At 39.1% G+C, this 21,877-nt stretch overlaps 1 protein-coding gene across 3 annotated transcripts in view; it reads left to right on the plus strand.

The window, feature by feature from the left end:
* The window catches only part of HEATR1 (HEAT repeat containing 1), a 57,054-nt gene that overhangs the window by 13,331 nt on the left and 21,846 nt on the right, over positions 1 to 21,877 (plus strand). For all 3 annotated transcript variants that reach the window (XR_016219033.1, XR_016219032.1, XM_002717318.6), the window contains exons 12-24: positions 375 to 482; positions 4,241 to 4,336; positions 4,759 to 4,847; positions 6,000 to 6,211; positions 6,516 to 6,637; positions 7,191 to 7,382; positions 8,134 to 8,317; positions 8,466 to 8,602; positions 9,896 to 10,088; positions 12,620 to 12,789; positions 13,859 to 14,017; positions 16,300 to 16,542; positions 16,806 to 16,937. Coding sequence is in view for 1 of the 3 variants with exons in the window: in XM_002717318.6 (XP_002717364.3) it covers positions 375 to 482; positions 4,241 to 4,336; positions 4,759 to 4,847; positions 6,000 to 6,211; positions 6,516 to 6,637; positions 7,191 to 7,382; positions 8,134 to 8,317; positions 8,466 to 8,602; positions 9,896 to 10,088; positions 12,620 to 12,789; positions 13,859 to 14,017; positions 16,300 to 16,542; positions 16,806 to 16,937 (2,037 nt within the window). In the remaining 2 variants the exon portion in view is untranslated. The remainder of the gene's footprint in view (positions 1 to 374; positions 483 to 4,240; positions 4,337 to 4,758; positions 4,848 to 5,999; positions 6,212 to 6,515; positions 6,638 to 7,190; positions 7,383 to 8,133; positions 8,318 to 8,465; positions 8,603 to 9,895; positions 10,089 to 12,619; positions 12,790 to 13,858; positions 14,018 to 16,299; positions 16,543 to 16,805; positions 16,938 to 21,877) is intronic.

Below are 21,877 nucleotides of genomic sequence, written 5' to 3' on the forward strand. Positions count from 1 at the left end.
TAGAGCGTCACTGTCATAGTTTGAATAAGCTGTATTCTATGTTTAGTACCCTGTTAATATAGGTGCTTTTCACTTGGGAAAAAGATGTAAAGAATAGAAAATTACTTCATAGAATTATTTGACTGAATTGAACCTACACAACAAGTAATAAAGAATATCGTGGTGTTAACATTACAGATTTTTTTCAAAATTGTTGGTAACTCATGTTCTAGAGACAAAAAGATTTTTGCTTTTCTTTTTGGTTTCTGCTAATTTGGTTTTTGATTATTACTAGTATGTGGGGTAGCTAGGGGTGGTTTTCTCTGGTTTTTGTTTCTGTTCATAGACTGCTCAGATTAACTGAAATCATTTGATGATTCTTTTGGGCCTTATAGTTTTTAGCAGATTCAGACACCTCTTTGATGCTCAGTCTGAATCACCCACTTGCTCCTGTAAGACTTTTGGCTGTTAATCATCTGAAAAATGTCATGAAATCATCAAAGGTTTGTGTCGAATAACTTTATTTTGTGACCTTTATTTTTCCTTTATGATGAGCTGTTCAACTCATAGAATTGATGTTGTATAATTCTAGATAAACTGAATAAGGCAGATGAGAGTACTTTGGGCCAAGATTTAGGACTATATATGTCAATAGCCATCATATTAATAACAACCTATTAACAACTGTTTTCATGTTTCCATGTTGCGGATTATTAGCTTAGCTTTAGTTCATTGATTTTCAAACTGAAATGTATAGACCAATTCACAATGGGTCACAAATTATCTGAGGATTTTTGAGTTTTGAAATTTTCTTTTGTTTGTCTCCACTTCATAGTAAGGCATATTTTGTGACTGAAGGATAACCTTTAAACACTGTTCCGTGGTTTCTGTGCCTTCAGTTGCATTTGTGTTTAAAATTTTAATGGCTTAAAATAAGAAGTATGAAAGCTGACCTAATTTGTGAAGAATGCCACTGATAACAGAAGCTGCAGTTCTATTTAAAAAGAACAGTGTTTGGGGCCAGGGTTGTGGTGTAGCAGGTAAGCTGCAGCCTACAATGCTGCATCTCATATAAGCACTGGTTCATGTTCTGGCTGCTCTGCTTCTGATTCAACCCTCTGCTAATGTGCCTCGGAAGGCACAAAGGATGGCCTAAGTACTTGGGTCCCTGCCACCCATGAGGGAGATTGGATGGAGTTAGGCTCCAGGCTTCGACCTAACACATCACTAGCTTTGCAGCCATTTGGGGAATGAACCAGCAGATGAAAGATCTCTCTCTCTCTCTCTCTCTCTCTCTCTCACTCACTCTCACTCTGACTTTCACTTAAATAAATCCTTTAGTCATTGTTGCACAGTTTTCACTGATACTATTTTCTTCAAATTTTTCTTTTACTTTAAGTGAATTCATGATTTCTTTAATTTGGCCTTTTAAGTCATGAATATGAAATGCTAATTCATACAATTTTGCTATAGTAGTTATAATTAGGGGTGGTCCATACATGCAGTGTCTAAAATCATGCATCATGATTTGCCTATTTGGAAAATTCCTGGCCTAGAGAAAAGTGGTAGCAGAGTTGAGTTGTACCATTGCACCTAGTATAAGCTTGCTGAACTGCACAACTTATGTCATAGCACTTAGAACCAGATTCATGGTGTAAGTAGAACTCAGTTTAAGCTAATCAAAAGTCATCACATTAACTTTGTCTTAATTTTGATTTTATTGCTTTTATAAAATTTTTAAAATATATGCTTTGTAAATAGTAAATTTTTTATAATTTGTTTTTCTGTTTTTATTTTTGTTTTATATCTTCTATATTTTAAGGAATTAAGCTTGCTTTTAAAAAATTGATATATAAGGCAACATTAGGATCTATCTTGATTTTTTTTTTGACAGGCAGAGTGGACAGTGAGAGAGAGAGACAGAGAGAAAGGTCTTCCTTTTGCCGTTGGTTCACCCTCCAATGGCCACCGCGGCTGTCGCGCTGCGGCCGGCGCACCGCGCTGATCCGATGGCAGGAGCCAGGAGCCAGGTGCTTTTCCTGGTCTCCCATGGGGTGCAGGGCCCAAGTACTTGGGCCATCCTCCACTGCACTCCCTGGCCACAGCAGAGAGCTGGCCTGGAAGAGGGGCAACCGGGACAGAATCTGGCGCCCTGACCGGGACTAGAACCCGGTGTGCCGGCGCCTCAAGGCGGAGGATTAGCCTAGTGAGCCGCGGCGCCGGCCTATCTTGATGTTTTTTTAAAAGTGGTTGATGTGGGGTAGGCATTTGGTCTGGCATTTAAGACACTGTCCCATATTGGAGTACCTGGGTTCCATGCCCAGCTCTGGCTCCCAATTCCAGCTTCCTGCCATTGCAGACCCGGGGAAGCAGCTGGTCATGTTTCAAATTTTGCCACACATGTAGGAGAACTGGATTGAGTTCTCTGCTGCCAACTTTAGCCTGTACCAGTCTTGACCATTGCAAGCATTTGGGGAATGAACCAGCAGATGCAAGCTGTTTCATTCTCTCTGTCACTCACTCACTCACTCATCTGTCTGCCTCGTGAACAGATACTAAAAGGTGGTTGATGTAATATTTTCAGAACTGTTGCTGTATTTCATTGTGACCTGTCATGAATTATGTTGCTTTCACAAATTGTTGGTAGGTTTATCTTACTGATTTGTTAAATGATTAAACACACTGAATTTTTTTTTGAATATCTAAAATAAAGAGGATTCCTGAAGTCCTTACTCATCCTTTTATTCTCTTCCTCCCTTTTCTCTGGATTTGGTTACTTTTTCAATAAGGCCAGTGTATACTCATACAATCAATTACAAGCTTGAATATTATAGTTGATAAATTTGTGTGTTAGATTTTCATTTTCCTGTCTCCATCAAAGATAGAATGTAAGTTCTATTTTGGAATTCGATATTGAGATAGATATATAACATTTCTTAGCTCTTTAGGACCTTTTGGTAACATTTGAAATATGAAACTATGATTTAATTCTTATAAATCCTAGGATTTTAGTTTTTCTTCCAATAGAGTGACCCATATTTTTGCTAAGATTATGTAGTTGTTACGTTTTTTCTGCCATGTGCAGATGGGGAGATATTCAGGTTGATTAGCAGCTGTAAATAGGTATATGGTTAGTTTTCGTTTGTTTCATTTCTAATTTAAAAATCTCAATTTCTCGTATGTTAGCTTTGCAGTACAATGTCCTTATCTTTGTGAAACTCTTGGTAGTAGTTGTAGCCAACTTATAACAGTGTTCATTATGTGTAAGTGCTGAGTTTTCTATCCTCTTTTTTTTTTTTTAAGATTTATTTATTTACTTGAAAGAGTTAAACAGAGAGAAGGAGAGGCAGAGAGAGAGGTCTTCCACCTGCTGGTTCACTCCCCAGTTGTCCACAATGGCCGGAGCTGCGCCAGTCTGAAGCTGGGAGCCAGGAGCCTCTTCCAGGTCTCCCACACGAGTGCAGGGGCCCGAGGACTTGGGCCATCTTCTTCCGCTTTCCCAAGCCATAGCAGAAAGCTGAATTGGAAGTAGAGCAGCCAGGACTCAAACCGGCGCGCGTATGGAATGCTAGCACTGCAGATATCGCCTTTACTCGCTATGCCACAGAGCCAGCCCCAAGATTTCTATGCTCTTAAAACCCTTTAGGGTAGGCGTTACTCATATTATTAGCAGCCCTGTTTGCAGATGAGAACAGTGAGCCCAAGAAAGGTTAATGAGCATCCTGCCTATGACCAGACAACTAGTAAGTGGTAGAGTGAGGATTTAAACCCCATTAGTTTATACACTGTCAGTAACTGGGCTTTTGTTTGTTTTAAGATTTATTTATTTGAAAAGCAGAGAAAGAGGTCTCATCCATTGATCCCTTCCCCAGATGGCCGAAATAACCAGTTCTGGACCAGGCCAAAGCTAGGCTTGAACTGGCACCCTGATACATAAGGTTTGGGCTTCCCAAGTGGGGCTTAACTTGCTGTGCCACAACTTAGCCCCCATGCACTCATTTTATAAAGGTGAACTCACTTAATACAAAAATTATATTTCATATTTTCAGTGGAAATGAAAAGAAAAATGTGAACCAAATTACCGTTCTCAAAAGACCCTTTAGAAATGAGCTAGTTCCAGAGCATTTGAATGATCATGCAGAGCAGTGTTGTGTTTCTTGTGTTTCTTTTCTAGTATTCTGGGGTGCTTCTCATAAAATTGTGCTTTCTCTCTAGCAAAAAGTCTTTTAGCAACAACTAAACTTTTTTTTCTGTTGCTCAGGAGGGTATTGATGAGTCTTTCATAAAAGAAGCTGTTTTAGCCCGATTAGAGGATGATAATGTAGACGTTGTTTCGTCAGCTATAAGTGCTTTTGAGGTGAGTGAATTTGTAGTTTGTTGAGATGTGTATTTTGTTTATAAATAATTTTTTGCTTTCTCAGATGATTCTCTGCTTTAGGCAGGAATATATTTGAAAAACTCCATTGGAAGTTTGTTCTCTTGAGTTCACACACTTAAATCTAGTTATGAGATGCTCAAAGGAGTAATTCAATTGTGCAATATGTTACATATGGAAGGAGAAGTACTTTATGAATTATTATGTTCCTTTTAATATATTTGGGACCATGGAAAATTATCTCATGGATGCCACTTTGGAGAAGTTGCTCTCAAAACTTTTAAGTTACACTAGGAATTTTGGGAGAAAGTCTTTATAATTCATTATTTTCTAAAGTTTATCTTAAAAGCATCATACATACTTGAAGCAAGTAAAAACTTACATGTCTATATTTTTCCCCCTAGATTTTCAAGCAACACTTTAGTTCAGAAGAGACTGTTTCACATCTTCTGAGTCTCTTTCGAAGAGCAGAACTTTCAAAGAATAGGGAATGGTATGTATTCATTTCTGTACATACTGTAATTTGAATACAGTCATTGTATCAAGGTCACGATGACCTTTTTTTCTCATTACCCTTAATGTAGTTAAGTTACTTTTTGGTCATGATGTTGAATAGACCTTCATGTAATACTTTCTTGCATTATAGAATGAACTAATTTGTGTTTGTATATCCTCATTATTCTCTGGGTTGGAGATTTTTCTTAATAAAATGCAAGGGGGTGTAGATAATACTGAATTTTGGGAAATAGGTTGGGAAGAGTTCTCTAATTTTCAACTTTATATAATTCTATATAATAATTACTTTATTGTTAAACATAAGCGCAAAAATACTGAACAAGAAGGTAAGTTCAAAACAAGTACATGGTGTCTTCAAAAGTAGTTGATAAGCTCTGGTTGTTTTATTTTTGATGCCTAAATTTTACAAGAAGTACCTTTCTTAGTGGATGAGAGCATGTCTGTTGTTGAATCTGTTTCATGGGTAGCTCTCATGTAGGATGTGCTCAGTTAATTTTTAGTGCATGAGTGAATCTGATTTCTGGTAGAGTTGAGACATGGTGCAATATGTTTGTTTCATGTTAAGTTAACATAGAGAGGTCTCAAAAAGGGGGGACGGATTTGATGGGGTGGTGGTTTAAAGTTATCATCCTAGTCTGGCGCCATGGCTCAATAGGCTATCCTCCGCCTGCGGCGCTGGCACACCGAGTTCTAGTCCCGGTTAGGGTGCCGGATTCTGTCCCGGTCGCTCCTCTTCCTGTCCAGTTCTCTGCTGTGGCCCGGGAAGGCAGTGGAGGATGGCCCAGGTCCTTGGGCCCTGCACCCGCATGGGAGACCAGGAGAAGCACCTGGCTCCTGGCTTCGGATCAGTGCGGTGCGCCGGCCACAGCAGTCATTGAGGGGTGAACCAACGGAAAAAAAAGGAAGACCTTTCTCTCTGTCTCTCCCACTGTCCACTCTGCCTGTCAAAAAAAAAAGTTATCATCCTAAATAACTCCCTTATTGTCATGGATTTTAAGTGATGTCATGGTTTCTCTGAAAAATATTTTTGTTGAGGCTGCCAGGATATTGTCAGTTGAGCCAAAATGATAAATTTCTTCTGAAATCTGACACAGCATGTCTCAGCCACCTGTGCTTACATTTCTTTCAGGTGCAAGATACTTGAGAAATCAGCAGACATACTAATTAAAGAAGAGGTATTGAGTGAGAATGATCAGTTGTCAAGTCAGGTGGTTGTGAATTTGCTGCCTTTTATGGTCATCACCAATGATAATATGGAATCTGCTGAAATGAAGATTGCTATGTATTTATCAAAGTCGGGAATTTGCTCTCTACATCCTTTATTAAGAGGCTGGAAAGAAGGTAGGAAATTGAGTTTTTTAGACAGAGTAAATGGATAACACAGCACAATGAAAAACTGGCTATATTCATTTTTTGAAATTGTGTTTATTATATGCCAGTAAGAGTTTTAAAGATTTTTGCTAAGATAAAAAATATATAATGAAAAAGAAGCTGACTCACAAATTCAGAATTGTATAAAAGGAAAAGTGAAAAGCAAACCTTTGTAAAGAAATAGTCAAAGTTTGTCATGGATTCCTTACTTTCTGTGACTCTGTACGTGAATATTGGTGACATGAGGGCTCTCTGTGTTCAATATTTTTTACAGCTCTTGAAAATGTGATTAAAAGCACAAAGTCAGGAAGATTAGTTGGTATAGCAAATCAGAAGATGATTCAGCTATTGGCTGACAATATAAATTCAGGAGATCTTTCTTCAGCATTAAGGATGGTAGGTGTGCTGGCTAAGCCCCCGCCCTTTCTCTACAATTTCCTTTTCATATTCTTACTAGTTTCTTAGCTTTTGCTTTACTAGTGTCTCTCTGTATTTTTGAATACTTTTATTGTTTACTTTAAATAAGTACAATTTTATGTAATGTATTCTGCAGAATATTAAGTATTTTATATCCTTTTTTCAATGTGATTCTGTATTAGACCATTAAAAATGTGTGCTTTTTTACCTTTCTTTCTCTGATTCTCTTAAAATAGTCTTTTGTTGGTGTTAAAAAGAAAATGATCTGGAAGAAGAGAAATTTACTTTTGCATTGATAAATAGACCTTTGTATAAGTATTAATATGTGACTTAAATACATTAACCAGTTGTCAAGAGCACTATAATTTATTGATGTAATTACTTAGAAATAAGTGCTTGCTACTTTTTGTAGGCTTTGTATTTGTCATCTCACTCTAATTGAAAAATAAATAACCTAAGGTAGGCCTGGAGAGAAAAAGTTGTTTTATGAAAATCGAGAGCTGCTAGTAATGGAGTATGTTTCTTTTTCAAGGTGGAGGATTTAATAAATGTTGGTGAGAAGGAGGCCTTTAACCTGAAGCAGAAAGTGGCATTTCATGTGATTATGTCTGTACTTGTCTCTTGCTGTTCATCTTTAAAAGGAACCCATTTCCCAATTGCCATAAAGGTCTTCAATTTGTTGCAAAAAAAAATAAAGAAGCTTCAGAGTGTCATTACTGCGTTGGTAAGGAGTGCAAAGTTGAAAATTAAGAAACAGCCTACCCTGTCCTGTTAATCACAGCAGAATTGGAAATCAGAGGCTCAGATGTTTTGTGTGTGGAAACCAGCTGAATGACATGTGAAGCAGCCTTAGGGAGCAGTAGGGAGTGAATTCGGGAGTCTGGTACTTTTTGTGGACAATTTAATAGAATTACAGAAATTAAAGGTTTCAGTGTTTTATATCTGATTGTTGATTTTCCCCTTTATTTTCTTTATCTAGTAATTTTCCAAGCAACATTTAACTGCCTCTAGTGGTGAAGAATTCAGTTTGTGTATTAGCACTTGAACAAAACATCTCATTCTATTATTTGCTTAGAACAGAACTTTTCTGTTTTTTAAATTGTAATATTAGATTTGTATCTCTCTAACCTACTATGGTTTTGGTAGTATTACTAAGGGACATGTTCTCCTGTTTATATTTTTACCATATTTTTGAGATAACAAGATTATTTCTTTTAAAATCTTCTGTCTGTAGTAATATTATTTTTTACTTTCCCTCAGATTCAGAGGGCTCTTCATTACAGAGCTTGCCAAATGAATTACATCTTTTTCACATTTACATGTGCTTGAGATTTTATAAGTTGTAGCCTTAGCCATTGTTGTCTGAACTCATGTCATCTAATCGCTCACTAAAGACATTGTTTTACAGTCCACCCATTACTTGTTCGGAACTTCTTAAAGTCTGTACTAATGTTTTGTTTCCTTTAACCTTTCAGGAAATCCCCTCAGAATGGCACTATGAACTGATGATAGACAGAGGGATACCAGTGGACCTATGGGCACATTACATAGAGCAGCTCCACAGTGGCCAGAGGGTTGCAGTGGAGGATTCAGTTTTACTTGTATTTTCCCTAAAAATTTTTATTTATGCACTGAAGGCTCCTAAATCTTTTCCTAAAGGTAAGATACAGGGTGTGCATCTTTTAAATGTGATATTCTGCCAAATGAATTCTTGGATCTGCAGTTTTCTTTTGTCTTGAGTGAAAAGTTTGTAGCTGGGTGTTCACATAAGTTTGTGTGTCATTTCTCTTTTTCCATGTCTCTGTAGATGATACGTGGTGGAACCCTGAACAGCTGGAAGAAGACAGCAGAGATTATCTGCACTTGCTTATTGGGCTTTTTGAGATGATCCTTGAGGGTTCTGATGCTTTACATTTCAGAGTTCTGATGAAACTTTTCATAAAGGTACTTGGCTCTTATGTTTCAGGCATAATCTTTCATTTGAGAAGATATTATAGATTATTTTAGTTAGAATAGTTTATAGTGGGAATGAAAGTAGACTTAAACAGAGTATATGATGGCAAACACAGGCCCTAGAATGCAGTGCCATAATCATGACGCTAATCACTAGGTTGATTGAAAACCACTTAGGCCTGTTACTGTATTCAAGAATCACCAAGCCCAGTCTGATTAATTAGTACTGTTTACAAGTGACAAAGCTGATGTTCACAGAGGTTATTAAGCAAATACATAGAGATTTCATCCCACGCACTAGTGAGTTCCATGTTGCCAGTTCTTATTCTTGTCTGACTTGGTCTCTCTGCAGAGTCATTTGATATCACTCATTCCCTCTTGGAAGTATTTTTTTAATGAGGCTTCCTAGATGCTATTCTTATCTTGATTTTCTACTTAATGTCCTTGTTTTTAGGTATTTTCAAGTGCCAAATTGGAATGAGCCTTCTAAATATCATGTTTTGTTGACAGCCTTCCCAGATGGTTAAAGTATCAAGTATAGAATAATTTTTTTTTAAAGATTTATTTATTTATTTGAAAGGCGGAGTTACAGAGAGGGAGAGAAGCAAGAGAAGTCTTCCATCTGCTTGCTCACTCCCCAAATGACTGCAACAGCTAGGGCTGGGCCACACCAAACCCAGGAGCCTCAAGCACTTGGGCCGTCCTCCACTGATTTCCCGGGTGCACCAGCAGGGAGCTGGATTGGAAGTAGAGCAGCCAGGATTCCAACTGGCACCCATATGGGATGCTAACACTGCAGGCTGTGGCTCAGCCTGCCACATCACAGCACCATCCCTTTTATTTATTTATTTGAAAGGCACAGATATATAGAGAAGGGGAGAGGAAGGGATTTTGTATCTGCTGGTTCACTCCGCAAATGGCCACAACCTCTGGGACTGGGCCAGCCAGGAGCCAGGACCTTCTTTCTTCCAGTTCTCCCACATGGTTGGCAGAGACCCAGTGACTTGGACTAGCTTTCCCTGCTTTCCCAGGTGTATTAGCATGGATCTGGATTGGAAGTGTAACAACCAGAACTTCAACCAGTGCCCTTATGGGATGCTAGCACTGTAGGTGGTGGCTTAACCTTCTCTACCAGTGCCAGCTCCTAGAATAATTTCAATTGATTAGACAAAGCAAAAACATTTGCATTAAAATTGTTGTGTTTTATAATTTTACTGTAGCATAAAGCAAATTTGGAGCCAACTTGTTTGAGTAAGAATTAATCTTTACCTTTTTTTTAATTAGGTACATCTAGACGATGTTTTTCGATTATTCAAGTTCTTCTCTGTTTTATGGACTTACGGTTCTAGCCTTTCAAATCCACTTAACTGCAGCTTGAAAGCAGTGCTGCACACTCAAGCTCTTTATGTGGGCTGTGCAGTGCTCTCGTCTCAGAAGACACAGTGTAAACACCAGCTGGCATCCATGTCTTCTCCAGGTATTGAAAGTAGCATTGTTTTGTCTCATAACCAACCAATGCTCTCTTTAAATGTGCTTTATATAGTTTGGAAAATTATAACTTTATGTTTTTTGTAATGGCTATATATGCTGTCTGTGGTTACAGCTTTTCAGTTACAGCCCTTGTGAAATCTCACTAAAGTTTAATAATAGAAATAGCAAGTGATTATACTTAAGTTCCTAATTCATTTTCTGAGCTCCAGCATTACAGGGTTTTATATATATATTGAAGCCAAATGATTGTGATACAATTCAGTAATCAGCTGACTACTTACTGTTTTTCTAAAAATCTTCCTGTATTTATTTCTTTTATCAGGCAAATGTCATTTTCATGTTCAATATTTCCAAAAGAAAGGTTTAGTTTTTAATAAAGTAGAGTTGCGTATTTTGCAGAAGATACAGAATTCATGAAACTGAATGTCATATTGGAAAGTAGATTGATATATAGGTATTGATGAATGAGGGTATCTCACCTAATTAGACCAGCATCAAACAGGCCATAGCAGAGAGCTGGATCAGAAGTGGAGCAGCCAGGACTCGAACTGGCACCCATATGGGATGCTAGCACTGCAGGCAGCAGCTTTACTTGCTACACCACAGTGCCAGCCTCAAAGTTTTGATTTATGTTGGATGCCAGTCTTACTTGAACATAGTAAGCTTAGTAGTTAGTACTTTGAATTTAGATGTTTTTAGATGCCCTATTCCACTTTACAGGAAATGTTAGCAAATAGATGTTTTTGATTTAAGATTTATTTACTTTGAAAGAATACAGAGAGAGAGGGAAAGACAGTAAGAGAACTCATCTGCTGGTTCACTCCCCAAATGACTGCAACAGCCAGGGTTGAGCCAGGCTGAGCCAGGAGCTTCATCTGGGTCTTCCATATGAGTGACAGGGGCCCAAATACTTGGATTGTCTTTTCTCTGCTTTTCTCAAGCCATTAGCAAGGAGCTGAATCAGAAGTGGAGCAGCTGGGATATGAACTGGCACCCATATGAACTGCCAATGTCACAGGCGGCAGTTTTACTCACTGTTCCACAACACTGGCCCCACTCCCACATTCTTTGCCTAAAATAGCATACATACCACTGAAAATTGATAAAGCTTACAGACAAAAATGAAACTATAGGCCATGGTTGCTTGGATAGTATACAAAAATTCTGAACAAAATACTGGCAAATAAGATCTGGTATTACATTTATAAAAATAATCCTTTGCCCAGATAGAACATGTGTCAAGAATATGAAATTGGCTCAATAAAAGGAAACTTTGTGATGTAACTGACCATATCAATGTTCTAGAATAAAACTCATAATTATTCCAAAGGTCCGAAAAAGCATCAGATAAAAATCAATAGTTACTACTAATTAAGTAACAGCAGAATAAGAGTAAAGTATACTTCAGATCAAAAGCTGGCATTTTCACTGCAAACATGAGAAAGCTCGCTACCAACCTCATTCTTTATACAAAAAATTCCATGTGATCTAAAGATTGACCATTTAAAAACTTATTTCTGGTGTTAGAAGAAAATGTGGAGTACATGTGGTATCTGTGTCTGTAAATTTTTAAATAAAATTCATTTGGAGGGGCTGGTGTTGTCATAGCAGTTAAGCATCTACTTATACGCCTCTACTTGCTGTGCTGGAATCCCATGTCAGAATGCCAGTTCAAGTCCTGGCTGCTGTGCCGCTGATCTAGCTTCCTGCTAATGCCCCTAGAAAGGTGGCAGGTGATGGGCTGAGGACTTGGACCCTGCCACCCATGGGGCATACTACAGTGAAAATCTGTTACTTGGCTTCAGCCTGGCCCTACTTTAGCTGTTGTAGCCATTTGAAGAGTGAACCAGCAAATGGAAGATACTCTTTCTGTCTCTGCTTCTCTCTTTGTTGCTCCTCCTTTCAATGAAATAACTCTTTCAAAAATTCATTTAGAATGGGGAGGGCTTTTCTGAGCAACAGGAAAAAAAAAAAAAAAGAAAATTTGACTGTAAAATTTCTACACCAGAATAATTTCAGAATATCATTCTGGGACAGCATAGTTTCAAAATATCTGATACAAGTTAATTTCCTGCACACGCTTATGTAAGGATGTATGTACTGGGACATTTTTTGCAATGTTGTTTTGATGCCAGGAGACTGGAAGCTTTACCAGTTAAATATTAGCTTTAAACATGCAAAGAATACAGTGGAGTTTTTTTCAAGTAAAAGGGATGTTTTGATTTAGATATATACGTACTTACATGGAAAACTTCCAATGTGTATTGAGATGTGATAGCAATTGGTACCGAACAGGGTCTATACTATACTCTTGTGTATATTTTCAAAAGAATATAGTTGGGAGCATAGCATTTTTCCAGAATAGTAAACAAATAATTAAACAGTGGATAGTCTTCAGAGAGAAAGTTTGTATTGGAAGGGAAACTTTTGATTCTTGATCTTTGGTGCTATTAAAATTTTTGTCCTTCACCATTTTAGAAACTACTGCTTAACATTTTTTTTCCCCTTTGGTTTTAGTGGTGCCATCTCTACTCACTAATTTGGGAAGTCCCATAAAAGAAGTACGTAGGGCTGCTATTCAGTGTCTCCAGGCCTTCAGTGGAGTGGCGTCCCAGTTTCATCTTGTGATCAATCATTTGGTTCCTAAAGCAGAGGAGATCACCTCAGATGCCACCTACGTTGTTCAGGTAAACTCAGCAAAGAACATTGCGTGTGTACATGCCCATTTGTACAGGTCTTCATTCTTGACATATTTACTTTATAGGGATTTTGGTAGACTAAGTTATTGAATACAGAAACTGATATATTGATACCAGCTTATTTTTCTTCCCCTATTTTTTTTAAGAATTTTTTTTATTATTTTTTTATTTGAATATAGAGGGAGAGACAGAAAGGTCTTCCATCCACTGGTTCACTCTCCAAATGGCCACAATGGCCAGAACTGGGCCAATCCAAAGCCAGGAGCCAGGAACCTCTTCCAGGTCTCCCATGCAGGTGGGACCATCTTCTGTTACTTTCCCAGGCCATAGCAGAGAGCCAGATTGAAAAAGGAGCAGCTGGGGCACAAACTGGCATCACATGGGATGCCAATGCTGCAGGCAGAGACCTAGCCTACTGTGCCACAGCGCCAGCCCCTCCCCTATTTCTTAAAGATAACAAAACATTTTTTAAAAAAAAAAAAAAACATTTTATTTATTTATTAGAGAGAAGAGAGCCAGAGAGAAAGGTCTTCCATTAGCTAGTTCACACAGTGGCAGGAGCTGAGGCAGTCCGAAGCCAGGAGCCAAGAATTTCTTCCAGGTCTTCCACGCAGGTGCAGGGACCCAAACACTTGGACCATCTTCTGCTGCTTTCCCAGTCAATAATAGACAGAGAGTTGGATTAGAAGAGAAGCAGCCGGGACAGGAACCGGCTCTCATAGGGGGATGCCAGTGCTGCAGGCCTGCTATGCCACCAATGCCAGCCACAACAAGACATATTTCAGTTCTGCTCTCCTTATCCTTTAGTTGGACCAGTATTTGATTTTTCATAGTAAGCTGACTTTGGGATTTTGTTTGTTTTGCAAATTAGACAAAGTAACTTTAGTTAGCACACTGTGGACTGAATGTTGGGGTATTAATAAGGTTTCCTATTAAGGTTGTCAAGGGAAATGAAAAGTTCTAAGAACTGTCATCATTTGAGAAACAATCTTCCATTATTAGGAATTTAGCCTTTGTAGTTCCTTAACCCTATTTGTTCAATGTTTTGGTATCCTAGGATTTAGCTACTTTATTTGAGGAATTACAGAAAGAAAAGAAACTAAAGTCTCAGCAGAAGTTGTCTGAAACTTTGAAAAACATACTACATTGTGTATATAGTTGCCCATCTTACGTTGCAAAAGATTTGATGAAAGTACTTCAGAAAGTCAACAGTGAGGTAGGTATAATTTAAATGGATTGTATATTCCGTGTGCTCTTCCTAAAGGATTACTGTAACTGCTCATGTGGAGGGTGTTGCCAAGAGGTTTATGTGTGCACTCAATAGTGCTTATTTTCCTGTTAATTTGGGAGAGCAGGGTTGAGGTGGAGAAAAATATATGGGATACAAAAGGCACACACTGGTAATTTTCTTCCCATTTTAAAAATTAAATATGTTATCCCTGCCTTATCAACTTCATTTTAAAATCTCATAGGGATATACTGCTGTTAAAGAACTGTGGTTTGTGTCTATTTTTTTGAGTAAAAATTCATTCAGGAGAATATATTAAGATATACAAGTGTGAAAAGTCAATATTGTTTGCTTTTATTAAATATATTTGTGCATTTTACAGGGTGAGGGGAAAATCTATAACTTTCATATGTTCTCAAGGAAGCCTGTGGTTAAAGAAAAAGAGGTTATGAGACCCTGTGTATTGTTTATGTTTGGTATGTGCTGATCAGCGGAGAAAAGTCCTTCATCTTTATGTTCCAAAAAATACATGTGTGTTTAACTAGTCTTGGCCTGGCTGCAGAACTAAAATGAGTAAAATGGAGTGAAGACCATTTGATTGCTTTTCCTGGTGACAGCACACAGATCATACTTAGCAGCTCTGAGTTCCTCTGGTATAGTAGACTAGAGTGGACAGACTCTCTGTGCTTAGGACCAGATAGTAAATCCTGTCGTCCCTCCATATCTGTGGGTTCTGCATCTCTAGATTCAGCCAATCACAGATCAGAAATATTTAGGGTGGGGGCAGCAGTGGAGAAATTTTCACTACTGGACATAAGATTTTTCTCTCATTATTCCCTAAACAATATAGTCTAATAGCTATTTATATAGCACTTACATTGTATTAGGTAAAAGAAATGTAGAGGTGATTTAAAGTAAATTTAAGGGTATGTGTAGGTTATATGCCAAAACTGTGGTCATTTTATGTTGGGACTTGAGCATCTGTGGATTTTGATATCCTCAGAGTGGGTTCTAGAAACAGTCCCCTGACTGTACTTTTTTTTTTTTAAGATTTACTAATGTACTTCATAGGTAGAGTGACACCCAGAGATCTCCATCTGGTGGTTCACTCCCCGAAATGCCCACAATGGCTGGGGCTGATCTATACTGAAGCCAGGAGCCTAAAACTTCATATGGGTCTCCCAGGTGTATGGGGTGCAAGTAGTGGACCATCTTCTGCTGCTTTCCCAGGCACATTAGCAGGCAGTGCAAGCACACTCCAATATGAGATGCTGGCATGACAAGCAGCAACTCAGCATGCAGTGCTGTAACACTACTCTGCCACCTCCACCCCACAACTATATTTTAAACTCTCTGGCCCCTACAATCTGTGTTATGACTACGTATCTCTCTCGGTGTGTCGGAAAAGCAACCACAAACCAGTTTGTAACCAATGGTCATGTTTCAGTTAACAAAATGTCCCCAAAAAAGTGATGCAGAGGGTCTGGGACTGTGGTGCAGTGAGTTAAAGCCCCAGCCTGCAGTGCCAGCATCCCATATAGGCGCTGGTTTCAGTCCTGGCTGCTCCTCTTCCGATCCAGCTCTCTGCTATAGCCTGGGAAAGCAGCAGAAGATGGCCCAACTCCTTGGGCCCCTGCACTCATGTGGGAGACCTAGAAGAAGATCCTGGCTCCTGGCTTCGGATCAGCTCAGCTCTGGCCATTACAGTCATTTGGGGAGTGAACCAGCAGAATGGCAGACCTCTCTCTCTCTTTAGCTCTACCTCTCTGTGTAACTCTGTCTTTCAAATAAATAAAATAAATCCTAAAAAAAAAAAAAAAAGTGATCCAGAGAATTTGACCTGCAAGCCATTATTTGCTTGCCCTTGGTTTAATTGCTAAAGACTTCTTGTATAACTTGAATTAATACTTCTTTTAATTATACTAAGTTAAAACATTGAGGGAAGTGCACAGTGCTTAAGAGAATATTACAAATTTTTTTTGTGCTCTAAAATTATAGTTTGTATTTTATGTTCTCAAATGGGCTTGAGGAACACTCACAGATGATTTCTCTGCTCATCTCAGAAGAATTTAAAGCTTTTGAGCAGTATAGGTGACCATAAGAGAGGACTTAATGCTTTAATGAGGGATCTTGGCTGAGAGCTCATCATTGGATTTTTTTTCTCCAGGCTAAATTCCCAGTCCTGCTCAGGTATATTTGGATGTCATTCAGAACAAGTCAAAACATGTTGGTATAGGTAACTGTTTATTGATAAGTTTTCTGATCTTTAGATGGTGCTTTCTCAACTATTGCCTATGGTTGAACAACTACTGGAAAAGATCCAAAAAGAACCCACATCTGTCCTGAAAGATGAGCTCATTATTTTGCATCTTGCTCTGGGAAAATATAATGAAGATTCAGCTCTTCTATTACATAAAGACCCGAAGAGTCTAGATATATTTATAAAAGCTGTGCATACAACTAAAGAACTTTACACAGGAATGCCAACTGTTCAGATCACAGCACTTGAAAAGGTTAGTGAATAGGCATATTAAAGCTTGTAAAATTCTGTAATATTTTATTTGGAGTAGAGAAAGCTACTGGTAGTAGACTGGACATGTTACAAAGGAATGTGGTATACTTAACCCTCTGAATGTTGTACATGGTTCACTGAGAAGAATTACATTTTCACTGGCAAAATGGGAAAAGATTTTGTATTGTGTAAATGATTTACAGTAGTTTGTTGGAATACAGATTTGTTCATTGAACTCAGTTGCCTTTTTTCTACCCTTTCTAGATTACAAAACCATTTTTTGCCACTATATCAGATGAGAAAGTTCAGCAGAAACTTTTGCAGATGTTGTTTGATTTACTGGTGAACTGTAAAAACTCACATTGTGCTCAGACTGTTAGCAGTGTTTTTAAAGGGGTAAGTTACATACAACTGAAATTTGTGTGTTACTGTGTTTAAGTATCCTGCATTTTGCAGTGCTTCTAAGAGGTCCAATGTATAAAAAGAATCATGGAAAAGTCATAGTAAATAACAAAATCAAAATTATATGTCTTCAGTATTTTTATTGCATGAAATATTTCTAGTTTTTATCAGGTAGGATACGTTGTATTTGTGTGTGAGTGTGTGTATTTGGATCTTAGATTAAATGAAATCTACCTGTCATGAAAGGAATAGGAATGAATGGCTTGATGTTGAGCTGGGTGACAGATTATCCTAATTTAAACATTTGTTTAATAGCATATATTGTGGAATTAAGAATCTACTCATTGGTTTTATGTGTATAGGGTGTCTTAAAATGTTTGTAGGGGATGTGTGTTTGGCCTGGTAGTTAAGACACAGGTTGAATATTTGTGTCCCACATCAGAGTGCCTGGGTTCCACTCCCAGCTGTAGCTCCTGATTCTAGCTTCTGCTAATACAGTCCCTGGGAGGCATCACTGGTGGCTCAAGTGATTGAGTTCCTGACTTCTGACTTGGGCCTGCTAATTTTTATGGACATTTCTTTTCTCTCTCTGCCTCTCAAATAATTTTTTTTTAATTAAGAAAAAAATGGACTTAAAAGATAAGTTTATTTTGGTACAAAATATTTTAAAATCCACACATAGTTTTTTTATAATGTGCATTTTTCTATGAATTTTCTGTAGATCCCACATATGCATGGATTCCAAAATATTTTACACCAAAAAATTTACCTTTTAACTTCATTTTCCTCAGACTTCTTGAAATGAATGTCGTTGTATGTTGAAAACTGTCAGAATCTGCCTGGATATTCTGGCATTTGTTTTGTTGTGATTTTAGGAAGACACGTTTACAAAACTGTGGAATAATATTTTGAAGTCCTAGTGTACAGTTTCTGTGGTTCTCAGAATCTTGATTTTTTTTTTAATTTATTTTATTTATTTGAAAGAGTTACAGAGAGAGATAGAATCAGAGAGAGAGAGAGTCTTCCATTCTGCTGGTTCACTCCCCAAATGGCTGCAATGGCCAGAGTTGAGCTGATCTGAAGCCAGAAGCCAGGATCTTCTTCCAGGTCTCCCACATGAGTGCAGGGGCCCAAGGAATTGGGCCATCTTCTGCTGCTTTCCAAGGTTATAGCAGAGAGCTGGATAGGAAGAGGAATAGCTGGGAATCGAACCGGCACCCATTACTGGGTGCCAGTGCTGCAGGCTGGGACTTTAACCCGCTGCGCCACAGCACCAGCCCCAGAATCTTGATATATTTACTTAACATTTTTTCCTGTTTCTTTGAGTATTTTAGATTAAATCTAGAAACATCTTGTACTTCTTATCCTTACGTACTTCAGTATGCATCTTTTAAAAAATAAACATTTTTGGGGCCAGCATTGTGGCATAACTGGTTAGACTGCCTCCTGCAATGCTGGCATCTCATATGGACACAGGTTCAAGTCCTGGCTGCTCTACTTCTGGTTCAGTACCCTGCTAATGTGCCTGGGAAAGCAGCAGAAGATGGCTTAAGTGTTTGGTCCCCTGTATCTGCATAGGAGACCTGGATGAAGCTCCTAGGTCTTGGTTTTGGCCTGGCCCAGCCCTGATCATTGCAGCCAATTGGGGAGTGAGCCAACAGAAGGAAGATCGATCAATCTCTCTCTCTCTCTCCCCCTCTCCCCTTTTCCCCCTCTCCCCCTCTCCCCCTATCACTCTCCCTCTCCACCCCTCTGACTCTGCCTTTCAAATAAAAAATAAATCTTTAAAAAAAGTGAACATTTTCTAATATGATATCAATGTCATTATCACACCTGAAAAAAATGATCAGTTCTTTGGTTTCCTGTAATATCCAGTCCATAGTTACATTCCCAGGATTGTCTCAAAGATACTTTTTACAGTTGTTTTCTTTGACTCAGAATCCAGTCTTCATTAGTTGTGATGTCAGAATCTTTCCCAAGAATTTCTGGGCATGCAGCTGAGTGTGGCTTCTGTTATGTATGCATTTTATTCCTTGTTGGTTAGGAAAAATCTGATTTACAACTTTGAAACTGTGGATTATTCTATATTACTTACTAGTTTGTAACTCTGAGGGAAGAATGTAGAATTGAGTGACACTCTGGAGAAGTGGTATCTTATAACAAAGGGCAAACACAGGGCTATAACTTGAGACTTGGACAAACCATGCAGATGGAAGAGCATGGTAGGATGAGAGCATAGTTAAACACAAATCTGAAGTTGGATTCACATGGGTTAGTGTTCCCTTGCTTTTGGTTTACATTTTCTCCTCATTCAGATTTTATAAGCAGTCTGTAATGAGGTAGTAGCATCAAATGACAAGAGGGTAGGGCAGATATCCCAGAAGTCATTCTTTCTCCTTAGCTGAGTAAATCCTTCATATGGAAAAGTGTTTGATTTTATTCTTAGTAGTTTTTAAAACTGTGGATTATATTGAGTTCTGCCCACACGAGAGATCTGGATTGGGTTCCTTAGCTCTCAGCTTTGGCCCCAGGCTAGCCCTGGCTATTGCAAGAATTTGGGAGTGGACCTGCAGATGGCAGTTTATGTTCTCATGATTTCTCTTGCTTTCTTTGAAATAAATAAAATTTTTTAAAAGATTTAGTTTAGGGGTCCAGTGTTGTGGCACAGAAGGTTTAGATGCTACCTTAGTCAATGCCAGCATCCCATATGGGTGCCAGTTTGTGTCCCAGCTGCTCCCTTTCCAGTCTAGCTTCCTGCTAATGGTCTGAGAACAGTATCAGAAAATAGCCAAAATGTTTGGGCCCCTGCTACCCATGTGGGAGACCCAAAAGAAATTCCTGGCTCCTGGCTTTAGCCTGATTCAGCCCACCTCAGCCCAGCTCAGCCCTGGCTGTTGCAACCATTTGGGGAGTGTACCAGAGGATGGAAGATCTCTCTCTGTCTCTCCCTGTCTCTGTAACTCTGCCTTTCAAATAAATAAATGTTTTTAAAAAAATTCAAAAGGGATTATCTTAAACCATTTTACAGGATTATTAAAAGGAAAGCATTAATTCAAATTCCTCTATTGGGGCTTGCATATGGTGTAGTGAGTAAAGCCATGGCCTGTGATACCATCATCCAAAATGGGTGCTGGTTCATGTCCTGGCTGCTCTTCTTCCGATCCAACTCCCTGCTGATGGCCTGGGAAAGCAGTGGAATATGATCCGAGTACTTTGGTCCTTGCCACCTTTATCGGAGACCCGGGCGAAGCTCCTGGCTTTGGCCTGGCCCAGCTCTGGCCATTGTGGCCGTCTGGGGAGTGAACAAGCAGATGTAAGATCTCTGTCTCTGGCCGGTGCCGCGGCTCACTAGGCTAATCCTCCACCTTGCGGCGCCGGCACACCGGGTTCTAGTCCCGGTCGGGGCGTCGGATTCTGTCCCGGTTGCCCCTCTTCCAGGCCAGCTCTCTGCTGTGGCCAGGGAGTGCAGTGGAGGATGGCCCAAGTGCTTGGGCCTTGCACCCCATGGGAGACCAGGATAAGTACCTGGCTCCTGCCATCGGATCAGCACAGTGCACCAGCCACAGCGCGCCAGCCGCGGCGGCCATTGGAGGGTGAACCAACGGCAAAGGAAGACCTTTCTCTCTGTCTCTCTCTCTCACTGTCCACTCTGCCTGTCCAAAAAAAAACAAAAACAAAAAAACACTCTGTCTCTCCCTCTTTCTCTGACTCTTTCAAATAAATAAATAAATCTTTAAAAAAACAATTCTTTCATCTTCTGTCTAGTGGACAGCCTGCCAGAGAACATGTAAGATTGCTAGACTTGCCATATCAGCTAGAGGTAAAATTGAACTTGCAACTGTTAGTTTTCATTGTAGAAGTGTATTTTTACAAAGTGTACTTTTACATGAAATATTTTCTTGTAATCCGGCGCCGTGGCTCACTAGGCTAATCCTCCACCTTGCGGCGCCGGCACACCAGGTGCTAGTCCCGGTCAGGGCACCAGATTCTGTCCCGGTTGCCCCTCTTCCAGGCCAGCTCTCTGCTGTGGCCAGGGAGTGCAGTGGAAGATGGCCCAAGTCCTTGGGCCCTGCACCCCATGGGAGACCAGGAGAAGCACCTGGCTCCTGCCATCGGATCAGCATGGTGCGCCGGCCGCAGCGGCCATTGGAGGGTGAACCAACGGCAAAAAGGAAGACCTTCCTCTCTGTCTCTCTCTCTCTCACTGTCCACTCTGCCTGTCAAAAATATATATATATATATTTTTTCTTGTACTTGTGATAATAAATATATATGATATATATTTATATATATGATATATATGATATATATGATAAATGCTGATATAGGTTGTCTTCCGATTATACAAAGCAAAACAAGTCAAGATCCTATTTGTTTTATTTTAAATCTTAATACAGCCATTGATATTAGTATTTTTTTTTGTTCTAGTACCATTGGTTGAACTCTGTAATTAACACACAATTATTCTTAGGTGTTTAAATTTTAACTGAAAAGTGATCCCTGTTAGGAATTTGGAAAACATTATGCTGAGTGTAATAAGCCAATCCCAAAGGGACAAATACCACTTGTAGGTGACAACTAACTGAGCACCAAAAAGGAAACCTGTTAAAGTGAAATGAACACTATGAGAAACGGTGACTTGATCAGCCCTCACCCTGACTGTTGATGAGCAACTTGATATGTTATCCCTCTTAGTATTTTTTTTGTTTGTTCTACTTAATACCTTTGGTTGAATACTGTAATCAATACACAATTCTTCTTAAGTGCTGAAACTTAACTGAAAAGTGATCGCTGTTAAATGTAAGAGTGGGAATAAGAGAGGGAAGAGATGTGCAATTCGGGACATGCTCAAGCTGACTTACCTCAAACAGTAGAGTTAGAAACATACCAGGGGATTCCAATTCAATCCCATCAAGGTGGCATGTACCAATGCC

Source organism: Oryctolagus cuniculus, chromosome 13, assembly GCF_051225735.1.
Source record: "Oryctolagus cuniculus isolate XC-2025 breed Fujian yellow rabbit chromosome 13, ASM5122573v1, whole genome shotgun sequence".
NCBI classification, from domain to species: Eukaryota; Metazoa; Chordata; class Mammalia; order Lagomorpha; family Leporidae; genus Oryctolagus; species Oryctolagus cuniculus.